This window comes from Camellia sinensis, chromosome 11, assembly GCF_055761805.1.
Source record: "Camellia sinensis isolate YWXY chromosome 11, ASM5576180v1, whole genome shotgun sequence".
Lineage (NCBI taxonomy): Eukaryota > Viridiplantae > Streptophyta > Magnoliopsida > Ericales > Theaceae > Camellia > Camellia sinensis.
In genome coordinates, this window is record NC_138971.1 from 90949650 (window position 1) to 90963574 (window position 13925).

The 13925-nt window shown below is 33.8% G+C and overlaps 1 protein-coding gene across 1 annotated transcript in view; it reads right to left on the minus strand.

Moving 5' to 3' along the window:
* Window positions 1-12500, minus strand: part of LOC114277841 (putative inactive purple acid phosphatase 2) — a 40229-nt gene extending 27729 nt beyond the window's left edge. Inside the window, exon 1 of the mRNA XM_082894308.1 lies at window positions 11650-12500. Within this exon, the coding sequence (XP_082750434.1) occupies window positions 11650-12345 (696 nt within the window). The 5' untranslated portion in view covers window positions 12346-12500. The remainder of the gene's footprint in view (window positions 1-11649) is intronic.
* Between the last annotated feature and the right edge of the window lie 1425 nt (window positions 12501-13925).

Consider the following 13925-nt stretch of genomic DNA (forward strand, 5'->3'; position numbering starts at 1 on the left):
TGTTGTATGGCTAGCTATAAGGCTTCTTGTTTTATAATTATCTGTCTATTTATTTGTGTGATTTTCAAACTATAATGTACTAGAGATCTACCGGAGGCTAATGATAACAGAAATTGATATCTTAGTTTTTGATCTTCTAATTCTTATATAAGCTCAGTACTAGATTTGATTTTAATTCTAAGTTCTTCTTCTAAAAGCATAAAATTTTGATTTTAAAATTATTATATGAAAAATATTTCCTTCATATTTCTACTTAGGTTGCTCTCCTTATATTCTAAAATTCTTTTCCTTATTTGGAAAAATTATTTTTAAGCAATGTTTGCTTTCATTACATGTACTCTCATCTTGAAGCTAAGTCTCGTTTAACATAGTATATTTTTATTTTCTATTTCTTACCTTTCCCTTTCTGCCTACAATTTACCCTCAATGCCTAACCACGACTTACACGGGCTCTTCAGCTAAGGTCACTCAATAATGAAATAGAAAACAATAGATACTATGAAAGTGCAAAGTATGTAATATTAATGAGCAAACAAGCATTTCATAAACTTAGTTTTTCCAAAAAGAAAATAAATTTTAGAACAGAAGAGTTACCCTTTTGAAATATCTAAGGAAAATGAGAGACTACTCACACTTCATATTAATATGTAGTATACTTACAAAGATTATGTTACAGACTTTGAGATTCTGAAAAACTTTGAAAGATTTGAACACTTAGAATTTTTTAGACAAACTAGAGTAGGGGAGTTGGGAGAAAAATTTTGCAACGAAGAGCGTGGAGAATTTTTTCATTGTTTCATCCGTTGGCATGAATGCCAATTTATACAATACATTTGACTATGAAGCACGGATATTTCAAAAAGGGAGACGTATCCGTATCGGATACGGATACCGATACTCCTTGGATACTCGCGGATACGTATCGGATACTTCTTAAATGTATCGAATACTTCTTTATTAATTTTTTATTAATTTTGAAGTATCGGATACTTATTTTGACGTATCGAATACTCGAAGTTACATATTATTTATAATATTTTGTTTAGTTCTTTGACAAGAGAAATATAGTGAGAGTTAAAATAATAGAATTTGTCAAATTGATGTATCCTTATTGTCTCTCTCACTTCTCTCTCGCTTTCTCATTCTCACATTTCTTCTCTCTACTCTTTCTTTTTTTGGTGTTGGTATGTAAGGATGATGTTTAATTTGCATTTGCTTTTGCTTTTGCTTTTGCTTTTGCTTTTGCTTTTGCTTTTAGTTTTGGATGTTTTACGAACGTTTGAAGACTTTTAGGTTAATAGGAATCCCTCTCTTTATTTATTAATTTACTTTAAGTTTTATTTTCAATCATATTACATTATTGAAAATATAGAAATATTTTTTTTTTACGAACGTATCCCTACCGTACCCGTATCATACTTTTTCAAATTTTGACATATCGCCATCTCCATATCGCCATATCCGTATCTGTATCCGCGCTTCCTAGGTTATCATTGATGACTTAAAAAAGTATATTTGCTGAAATTTTTATTTAAGAATGATTTTTTAGCTTTAGCTAAGAGTCCTATGATATTCACTGATGAAGGGGAATAAGTTGAAGCTATTGATCTTGAAGACTCTCAATTTTATAGGAATCTTTCTTCTTTATCAAGTTGTGCTTTGCTTTAGGTTTTATTTTTATGCATACTGCATTACTAAAAATTATAAAAATAATATTTTTTACAAACGTATCTCCGTTGTACCCGTATCCTAGTTTTTCAAATTTTTCCATATTGCCGTATCCGTATCATATCGTATCCCATATCTGTATCCGTGCTTCCTAGACATTTGATAGATACAAACAAAAACTAAAGACTTACTACGTCTAATTTTGAACAAAAAATCCAAAAGCCTCGTCAAGCCTAGTTATAGGCTTTACAAAATTTCTATATAATAAATATAAGGACTTTGACACATTTTATGACCAACTTCCTATTACTCTAGACACAATTATATCAATAAAGGGCTAAGATAATGATGTCGGGTACTGCTTTGGGCCCCATCGCATGTCATTCAATCCTCCCATATTTTTGTCAGCCTTAACTGTCTTAGTATATATTTTTCAAAAATCCAGAACAAACCTTTTTCTAAAAGTTTTTTTTTTTCTATTTAGTAGCTAAAGGAACCAAGCTTGGTATTTACCATGATTGTATAGAAGTTTAACCTCTAGTTAAAAAATTTCCTGTACCTCAAGTTTAAAGAATTTTATGATTACATATGCTTGTAGACAAATAAGAACCAGTTACTTTATTAGCCAAATAGCTAAAGATTATCTGGACACATTGAGCAAGATGCAGTCAACTATTCTTGCTACTAGTGGAATTCCAGTTAGCCAGATAATAGGAAGCAGTAGTACTAACCCTCAGCTAGATTTTCAAAATCCTCTTCAAATGTGCAGACATTGTAAAGGCCTTATCAGAAATTTCAAGAAAATTATGGATGAAGGCAAAAAGGTCAGTGAAGAGCTAGACTAGCTCTGAGGCGAAGAAAAACAATTGAGAGCAACCATTCGAACCCTAATCAGCCAACTTAAAAAGCTAACTCCAGATAAAGCACTCACTCCCGTTCTAAACGTAGAAATCAGACAACTCACCAGTGTGGAATTCGAACAATTGAGTGCTAGAATGTATTTCTTCAGGCATTCTATCATTCAATCTTTTTGTGAGAAAAGCCGAGAAATAGAAGACCGTAAACCCTATATATACACCCTCCCTAGCCGAAGATAGCAGAAATAGTGAATTAGTCACTATATAGCAGTTTCTTTAAGACCTCTCCATAACAGGAGTTGAGTGCCCTAGTATGGCATATCAATGGACTTATCTCTACGAGGATGAAGAACAACCCTATTTACAAGAAGAAAAATGTATAGCTAGGCCAGAATATTTTGGAAGATGTCAGTGTAATCTAGATTTCAGTATCTGCCTTTGCCAGATAAATCTAACAACTTTTGAGCCATTAGAGATAGAGATTAGAGGCAAAATGCGTCATCTAACAGCCGCACAATTGTTAGATTACGGCTTTGTTTCTAGAATAATTTTTTCAGATCCAGGTCAGATAGATAATTTTGGAAATAAACTTGCTCATTCAGTACTTTGTGTAATGGAAGAGCATCATCCATTTGTAGAAGCATTGATTGATAGCAAGCTACTAGAATGGAAAGGAATAAGGTGCATTCCAACTAAGCATAAAATGTACCTCAGAGGAAGTTCGACATTTCTAAGATACCCAGGACTTCTCACTCGAAGACCCTGGCCATGCAGAAAATTTTCACTAGATTAACTCAACAAATGGAAGAAATTTGCTAGTAATCCTCTATTAGCATATAATGGAAACTATGGTAATCTCGTCTGCGAAGATAAAAATCAGAAGATATGCTGTAACTTAGCCATTCCAGGTTTTCCCTTCAGCAAAGAAACATTTCTCGATGAAAGCCGATACCCCAACTATCAGCATAGTGTCTCTCATGATTCACCAGTAATGGAAGAAAATGGTAACCAATGGAAGAATGAACCAGATAATGGGAAAGATTTTTACAATCAACTCTCAGCAGCAGATCTTGAAGATAGAATGTATGGGTGAAAAAAAAAAAAAAAAAAAAAAAAAGAAAAAAAAAAGTGCACTCCATAAACTCTTTAGAGATCTTGGAAGTATTATAGTCACAAAGTCCATATTTCATTTACTATTTTGGAGTTTTAGTTTCATAGGATTTAGACTTTTTGACACTTTGAATTTTTGTATCTTTTTGTATCCACGGAAGATTTGCCTTGAAGATTCAATTCATCATCCAAGTATCCATATGCCCACATCAATTATTGGCATCAAGATACTCGGAAGAAAAAAGACAAGAGTCTGTAGAAGATAAGGCCTCTCTCGAGCCACAAAATTGTAAATTATGTGTCTGTAATTTTTGCGTCTGTCAAGGCTTCTCCTTCACTCACTACTTTAATAGAGCAGATAACCCCTACCCTGCTTCATTAAAGAAAAGCTGTGAGAATCCTTACACGTGTTTTGTAATAAATTATGATGTCGAAATTTTATCAAGATAGGAGGATTAAATGATGTGCAATGGGGCCCAAAGCAGTACCCGACATCATTGTCCTAACCCTTTATTGATATAATTGTGTCTAGAGTAATAGGTGGTCATAAAAGGTGTCAAAGTCCTTGTATTTATTACATATAAATTTTGTAAAGCTTATAACTAGGCTTGACTAGTCTTTTAGACTTTTTGTTCAAAAATTAGACGTAGTAAGTCTTTGATTTTTGTTTGTATCTATCAAATGTATTGTATAAATTGGCATTCATGCCAACGGATGAAACAATGAAAAAATTCTCGCCACTCTTCGTTGCAAAAATTTTCTCCAACTCCCCTACTCTAGTCTTTGTCTAAAAAATTCCAAGTGTTCAAATCTTTCAAGGTTTCCCAGAATCTCAAAGTCTGTAATATAATCTTTGTAAGTATACTACATATTAATATGAAGTGTGAGTAATCTCTCTTTTTCCTTAGATATTTCAAAAGGGTAACTCTTATGTTTTAAAATTTATTTTCTTTTTAGAAAAACTAAGTTTATGAAATGCTTGTTTGCTCATTAATATTGCATGCTTTGCACATTCATAGTATCTATTGTTTTCTATTTTATTATTGAGTGACCTTAGTTGAAGAGCCCGTGTGAGCCGTGATTAGGCATTGAAGGTAAATTGTAGGCAAAAAGGGAAAGGTAAGAAATAGAAAATAAAAATATACTACGTTAAACAAGGCTTAGTTTCAAGGTGGGAGTATATATAATGAAAGCAAACATTGCTTAAAAATAGTATTACCAAATAAAAAAAAGAATTTTAGAATATAAGGAGAGCAACCTGAGTAGAAATATCAAGGAAATATTTTTCATATAATAATTTTAAAATCAAAATTTTATGCTTTTAGAAGAACTTTTAGAATTAAAATCAGATCCAGTACTGAGCTTATACAAGAATTCGAATATCAAAAACTAAAATATCAATTTCTGTTATCATTAGCCTCCGTAGATCTCTAGTACATTATAGTTTGAAAATCACACAAATAAATAGACAAATAACTATAAAACAAAAAGCCTTACAGCTAGCCATACAACAGCTTGAGGATTTATTAGCATAACTGTAGAATTAATTAGATAATTCTCAGCCCAACTTCAAAATTACATATAAATTCTTAAGGGGGGAGAGAGGCTTCAAATAAGGGATGAGCACCTCTCCATCATCTCTCCATACCTCTCTCGTGAGTCCCAACTCCACACTGATGATCTGAACTGTCTACGTTGTTGGTTAAATTAGCTTCATGTAGTGTTTTAAAAAGATCTAGGCATATTGAGGCGCTAAGATCTCCAGGAGCTTAAGCGTAAGGCGCAAGGCGAGGCGCGCCTCACCAAAATGAGACGCAAGTTGGTGAAGATAACCAAAATATTAATATAGGCGAAAATTTTAACATAAAACAAGTATTCTTCTTAGAATTTCAAAAAAAAAAAAAAAAAAAAAACAGAACGACATTCAATATTTCAAAAATCATGAAAAATAACATTCAACGTTTCAAATTTTCTAAAAAATAACATTCAATCTTACTTTGCCCTACACTATTTATCTTTCTTTATCAATTTATTAACGTGATTCATACTTTTTTTTTTAGATAAAGAATTTACACCATATAATACCTTAGTGGTTTTAATTTTAAATTGGAACCAAATTGCCTGATAGGTTCAATCATTGGCCCTATTGGTATTTAACTACGTTGAAAGGAATCCCAAAGCCATATATTCATCTTGCAATCCCACAGCTTTTGCTTAATGCCTAGAGCTTTTTTTAATATGAAAATTGGGGATCAAAGCATGTGTACATTTTATATTAAAGGGGTTGTAATTCCATATGGTTACACACACAAAGAATAAGGATGGAGGAAAAAAATTAAATGAAGTGCACAAGGCGTGCGCCTCGCACCTAAGTCTAAAGCGCGCGCCTCAAATGCGCCTTCCCTACTGAGCCTCGCCTCAAGCTGTCTGATGCGCCTCATGCCCAAGCGAGCGCTTAGGCGCGCCTTTTAAAACACTATGTGTGTCTAATCGGTGAACAAGTGTGTTTAAGCAATGGACATGAGTGTCCGAAGAGTGTTCAGATCTAAAAAAAAAAATTGAAAAGTAGGACACATTTTGACAAAGTGTCAAACACTTGTCAAGAAGTGTCCAATGAGTGTCGATGTCCAACATGGACACGATATGGATACACTACTTTCTTAGAAGTATCCGTACTTCTTAGGTGAAATCTAATCTAAGAAATAATTTGATCTATGGACATCATTGTTGTGGTAAAAGTCGTTAGTTTTTTTTTTTTTTTTTTTTTTTTTTTTTTTTTTTTTTTTTTTTCAAAACTCCCTGAACAAGGAAGAAGAAGATGGGAATAAGAGTAAAAACAAAATCAAAGGAGAAAAAAAGTTGCCAATTAGTATTTTATAGAATTTGTAAAAAATTTTGGAGTCGCCACTGAGCAAGATCCTCAAAATCCAGATCAATTAACTCAAAAAGGAGTATTGTCTTTCAACTACAAACAGTTGGCATGAAAATCGTACAGCACTATAGGTAATATGGGTGATGCAATACATGAAAGAAGGATTCTACAAGCCATGAAAACATTGAATCTTTTTATTCATGATAAAATCAAGAAGACATGGTCCCAGACAACTATCAACCATAACAATGAATCATTTCTCACTAAATAAAAAAGGAATAGAAGGCGAATGAGAAACTACTTAATCAGCAAAACTCATCATTGAAGTGTTTAAAATATATCTCCATAAATGTGTGCCTATATATATTCATATAATGGACACCACAAGCCTTAACACAACTGCTAAACAAACCTCTAATTTCCTGTAGGAGATACCAAAGACAAAGCCAATTGATATGAGAAAGGGAGTTTGGTAACAAAGAAGAGTAACACCCACATCTTCCATGCACCTATAGAACCTAACAAATTGGACCGTGTAACAAACCAGAAGTATTGAAGAATGCCCTATTTAAAAGAGATTACTGTATTCAAATAATAATGTCTGATAACTTCCAAAAAGTGACAGTAAAATTGCATCCTAATCAAACTCTAATATTATGAGTATAAACGAATTGGGGGAAAAAAAGGTACCAAATGCTGAAACAAAGTAGATGTCATTGTTATTAGTTAAATGTAATTAAATAAAGACATTTTGATCATTAAACAAAACCCATATTCACTGAGCCACCAAAAAAAAAGACGTGGTTAATCATTAATTATTAAGGAAAAAATTGGAAAAGGAAGCAACAAAAAGCAATTGAACAAAAAATGTATATTAAGAAAAAGGGAAATTCTACAGTACAAACTCCTACCATATGCACTCCTAAGTTAAGCTATTTAGCTCTTTAGTTATAACCGATTTTTCTTCTTTAATTATGATCTTATTTTAGTTACGACTCCTGAGATCTTTGGTAATGCCTCTGGTTATAACTTTTTTTTTTTAGTTACGACCATTGTTATTAAAAGAGTGCCTAGGCGCAAAGCCCAGCCATGCCCACCCTCTGCGCCTTGCAGTGGTCAAGGCGAGGGGACTTCACTAAGGCACGATTAAAGCGCACGACTCGAGCAAGGCGCATTTAAGCCCAAAGCGCAGGCCTTGAGAGGTTTTTTTTATTTTTAATTCGAATTGGACCACCAAGATTTCATGGATCAGCTACAGCAGATCATTTCTTTCAAATATACTTGTCAATTTAGCCCCAAATCAGACGACAGAAGAAACACCAAGCCCTAATCCAAATCTCCAAGGAAATTCTTCTCTTCCAGTCGTCTTCCAGTGCAGACGTCGGTCGTCTTCTAGCCCAGGATGTGCAGGTATGTTCTTCTCTTTGTTTCTTCATCTCTTCTTCCCCTTCTCTCCGTCTGTTCTCTTCGTATGTTTGTTTGCCAGTCTTCTTCTTCTTCGTCTTCTTCTTCTTCATCTATTCTTCTCCTCGTCACTCTTCTTCTTCTTCGTCCCTTCTTTTCTGCTTATACCTATATGCCGCCGCCTTCTTTTTCTTTTATTTTCTGCTCTTTTGCTTTTCTTCTTCTCTCTCTCTCCTTTTTTTTTCTTTTTTCTTTTTTTGCCTTCTCTGGTCTGCTATCAAATATTTATTATGAATTGCTCTATTTCTTCTCTACTCTTATGATTTAGATGGCATCTAAAAGTACAAGAAAAGATCCTGCATAGAAATATGCACATCAATTAGATCCTAAGAACCTAAATCAATTCAAGTGTAATTTTTGTAGTAAAGTATCTAATGGGGGGGTTTATAGAGTCAAACATCTTGTTGGAAGTTCAAGGTATGTCACAGCTTGTCAAAAATGTCCACCTGATGTACGGGAAGAGATAAAAGAGTACATGGGAAACAAGAAAACACAAAAAGTGCAAATCAACTTGTTGCCTCATTTTGATGAGATGAACAATGATCTTGAAGAGGATGAAGATAACATTGCTTTTGAGATTCATCGGCCTTGTGGACCAAGTGGTAAATCATTGCCAAGCAATCAAAATAGTTCTTTTGCTGGATCAAAAAGGTTGAAGACAAAGGGGCCCATGGATGTATTCTACACTCCCAATCCTGATTTTGTGGTGCAAAATAGAAAAGGAAAACAAAAAACAATTGATCACAATGATCCTTACAAGAAAGAATTAAGAGACCGAGCAATGATAAGAATCACAAGGTGGATGTATGATGCAAGTATGGCTTCTAATGCAGTCAGTTATGACAGCTTTGGACCAATGATTGAAGTTATTGGACAGTATGGTCCTAGTATGAAACCTCCTAGTTTCCATGAAGTGCGGGTTCCATATCTGAAGAAAGAGTTGAATCATACAAATGAGTTGATGAAGATTCATAAAGAGGAATGGGTGCAATATGGGTGTTCCTTGATGTCAGATGGATGGACTTCGCAAAATGGGAGGACTTTGATTAAGTTTTTAGTCAATTGTCCTAGAGAAACTATGTTTGTTGAGTCCATCGATGCTTCACGCTATTCAAAGGATGGGCAAAAACTCTTCGAACTACTTGATAAGTTTGTGGATGATGTTGGAGAAGTTAATGTAGTCCAAATTATCACAAGTAGTGCCTCAGCTAATGTGTTGGCTGGTAAGAATCTTGTCTTGATTCTTATAAAATATGTACTTACTAGTTAGTTAGTTAGTTAGTTAGTTAGTTAGTTTAGTTGTCATTAAATAATCTTCTGTGTTTTGTTTCTATAATTTTAATAGGTAAGTTTTTGGAGGCAAAGAGACCACACCTCTTTTGGATACCATGTGCTCACTGCTTGGATTTGATACTGGAAGATATTTTCAAATTGCCACACATGAAGAAGACATTTGACAGCACTATTCGGGTACACGGTTATATTTATAACCATCTAGGTGTGTTGAATATGATGAGGGTGTTTACACAGTTAAAGAATTTGGTCAAGCCTACAAAGACAAGATTTGCAACAGCCTTTCTCACTCTATCTAGGATTCATCAACCAAAAAACAACTTGAGAAAGATGTTCACTTCGGAGGACTGGACAAGCTCCAAATGGGCAAACAAGCCAAAGGGTAAACAAGCAACACAGATTATGTTGATGCCATCATCTTGGAATATGCTCTTAAGGTCCACTTGTGCACGTGCTCAGGTTGGTTGATTCTGAGAAAAGCCTGCTATGGGATACATTTATGAGGCTATGAATCGGGCTAAAGAAAGTATTGCAAAGTCATTTAATGAAAAAGAAAAATACAAAAACATCTTTGAAATCATTGACAATAGGTGGAATATCCAATTACATCAACCTCTTCATGCAGCTGGCCATTTTTTTAATCCGGAGTTCTTCTATGCTAATCCAAGTATTGAGCATGATACTGAAATCACGTCAGGGTTGTATAAGCGTGTGTCAAGGTTGGTTCGAGGCACTGACATTCAAGATAAAATCACTCAAGAGATGAGCATTTATACAAAATCTGAAGGTCTCTTTGCGATGCCACTAGCAATTAGGCAGAGAATGGCAAGGGCACTAGGTAATCCATTTTACACCATTAACTTTTCCATGCCTCTAGATTAAATCAAAAGTTTCTAGTTGTGCTAAAATTAGTTGCAATTCACAGCTGATTGGTAGTCTGCATATGGTTCTTCAGCCCCAAATTTGCAAAAGTTTGCCATAAAAATTCTTAGCTTAACCTGTAGTGCACCTGGTTGTGAAAGAAATTGGAGTGTATTTGAGCATGTGAGCATCTACCTCAAGTTTGGTGAATTCCTTCACTTTTTCTTTTTTTCTTTTTTTCCTTTTTTTCTTCTCATATAGTAAATTTGAATGCATTCTCTTATTCTTGTAGCTGCACAACAAAAAAAAAAAAATAGGTTGGAACAACGACGTCTCACTGATTTGGCATTTATTAAGTACAATAGACAATTAAGACGTCGATACGATATGCGTGACACACTTGATCCCATCACTTTAACAAATATTGATGAAAGCAATGAGTGGTTGGTTGGGAGGATGGATGGAGAAGAGGATGAAGATAACGCTAACGATAATGTGTTTGATGATGAAAGTTTGATGTAGGGTGATGTTGCTAGAGCTTCTAGAGTTCGGGAAAGAAATAAGCGAACTAGATGAACAACTTCAAAGACACCATCGGCGTCGAGGGCAAGGCCAGGGGTTCTAGATCATCAAATGCACATCAATTGATAGATGAGGAAGAGGCAGATTCAGAGGAGACAAAAGGAAAAAGTAGAAGGATACAAATCCAATGACGAAGAAGAAGATTATGAGTTGCGGGCTATTGATATTGAGGATGATGATGATTGTTAGATCCTCATTGGATAAATGGAAGCAAAGACTTTATGTTTTATTGGTTTAATTTGTTGATGTTTTGAAATGCATGCTTAAACTTGAAATATTGTTATTAGTTGACCTTTAGATCATGGATAGTCGTGTTTTATGTTTTGAAATGCATGCTTATACTCATTTACCTATGTTAAAATAGCGATATTTGTTGGTATTTATTTTTTAAAACATTCAATATTTCATTTTGTTTATGTTATACCAGTTAGTTATTTGCTTATATGTCTCATATTAAATTATATTATTTCAACTTGCCATGGTGCGCCTTACTTCAATGAAGCTAGCACTTCGCCTTGCGCCTAAGGCCTCAGGAGACCTTGGCGCCTTGGTGCGCTTATCGCTTTTAATGGTTACAACTCAGAAAGTTCAGAAAGTATGAAGTTACGCAATTTTCTTTAGTTATAAAGTGCACATAGTCTTTCCCTAAGAAAAAAATAAAAACTTCACAAGCTACTGATTTGATCTGATAACCAACCTAATGTTGAGTGATCCAAGATGTGACAAATGAACAAAGATTAATTAAAATAAAACATAAAAAATAGCTAACAAGTAGGATTTTCATGGGAAGAATTCACCAACCCAAATTGCCTTGCAATTGTTAAACCAATAAACAAGATTTCAATGGAATCATCAATCCAAATACTTCAACAACACTAGTAATAATAAGTAATAAATACATACCTACCAATAGATCAAATTAATGCAACAACAATAAATTACCTTGTAATAATACCTCTTTCCTTTCTTCAAATTGGTGATGACCCCATCATGAATGTACCCAGGATCTCTCCACCCAACACTCTGATTGGCAGGTGCATCACACATGTCCTCTCTCTCATACCGACCCACCCGCGTTCCCACACTTTGATCCATCGCATCAGCCCTCAACCCATACTTCACCAACATCTCCTTCCCATCTTGGCTCACAAACATCACCCTCATCTCATCCTCGCGACCCGTGAAAGCCAAATGGACCTGTTCGGGCCCCCGACCCGGTTCGAACCCGAGCTCGGCGGACTGTGCCAGGAGGTGCTTGGTGCCAGGCAAGGGGTTGTTGTCGTGGTCCCGGCGCTTGGGGTTGATCTCCGACTCGGTCCATCGGAAGATCCGGAAGTGGTAGTTGGATCGGAGGTTGACTAAGGGGATGGTGGTGGAACCCGACCCGGATTGCCAGGTTGGGGATGTGGAGAGGAAGAGGTAGCCGATGAAGTCGGAGGAGGAGGAGTTGGGGGGTGAGTAGATGCCGAGCCAGTCGAGCTTTGAGGGAGAATCAACGCCGGACCATTGGATTTTGACTGGGTCGCCTGATTTGGAGAGGGTTTGTGGTGATACAGAAATGGAAACCTCGGAGGCCGAAGGGGTGAAGAGTAGAGAGAGGAGAAGAGAGAGAATGATTGAGGAGGTTACAGGGATCATTTTTTTTTTCTTTTTTCCTTTTTGTTTTTGGGGATAAATTTAGAGGTGGTTCGACGTTGGTGACCAGACTCTAGAGGTGGTGGCAAGGGCCTCTGTAATTGTAGATGAGATGATAGATAGGAACTCTACACCTTTTATCTTTATTTTTTTTATTACAATAAATTATAAATATATTCTTAAATTTTATTTAAAATATAAATAATATTATTAAAAATAATTTTAAAATTATAAAAAATAATTTATAATTTAAGGTCAAGTTTGACAACTCAAAAATAATTCATCTTTTTATCTTTTTTTTGATCACATCACTTCTCTACTTTTCTGTATATCTTTTCGTAAAAAGATAAAAAACACACTTATTTAGAACATTCTAAACAACTCCTAAATAAATCTGGGAAAAATGCGGGTGTAATTTACCTTTTTTATTAACATAGGAGCTCTACACCTTTATCAGATTAGATTGCTTTGAACGGAAGGATTCCCACGCAACAAATGAAAAATTAATTAGTTGGCCTAGACGAATGACGTGTTATGTCTCTAGATAATTATAAATTTTTATATTTCTTCCTGTTTAAAAAATTAGTCAAATTTTTTTTATAATAAAATTTTAATATATTAAAGATATATAAATAATTGGACGAATGATATGTCTCTAGATAATTATAAATTTTTATATTTCTTCGTGTTTAAAAAATTAGTCAAAATTTTTTTATAATAAAATTTTAATATATTAAAGATATATAAATAATTGGCCTAGACGAATGACGTGTTATGTCTCTAGATAATTATAAATTTTTATATTTCTTCGTGTTTAAAAAATTAGTCAAAATTTTTTTATAATAAAATTTTAATATATTAAGGATATATATTTAAAAAAATTGTTAAAAAGCCTAACACATATTATTATTATTATTAAAATATTAAATTTTAAAATAATACAACTTTTGATCGTTTTTAATCAAATTAGTATTCTTAGAATTCTTTTATCAAAATTTATAAAATAAGATGCATATTGATTATAAAAATCTTAAAAAAAGAATTATTGTTATGGTTGAAATTGATGTAAACAGTAACATGTTATTTTATTTGACAGTAATATGTTATCTACTTCATAATAACATGTTACTTTGCAAATATTATCCAAGAAAAAATAAAAAAAGATATTTTACTTTATCTTTACTCAATTATGTGTCTTACTTAGGAGTTTATGAAGCAAAATAAATTGGACTTGTTATTTTCACCAAACAAGGGTCCAATTGAGGGGTTTTGGCTAAATTTGTCTTCATATTTTCTAATCACCAAATACAAAATCATGAGTTTTATCCTCATTACCAATGAGAACACATACGGAGCACCCCGTGACGGTACTTGAAGGCCAACCAATAACTTCTCCAACAAATGGCATATTCCTATTCAAATGCTAAATCTATTATATATTAAGAATTTAAATTAGGAAGAATATCAAAAAAGTAGAGGGTGGAAAAATAAAGACTAAAGAGTGAAAGAATATCCAAATTGTTAATTGAAATATATTTATGATATCATTAAAAATTATTAATTGACTTAATAATTTTTTTAAT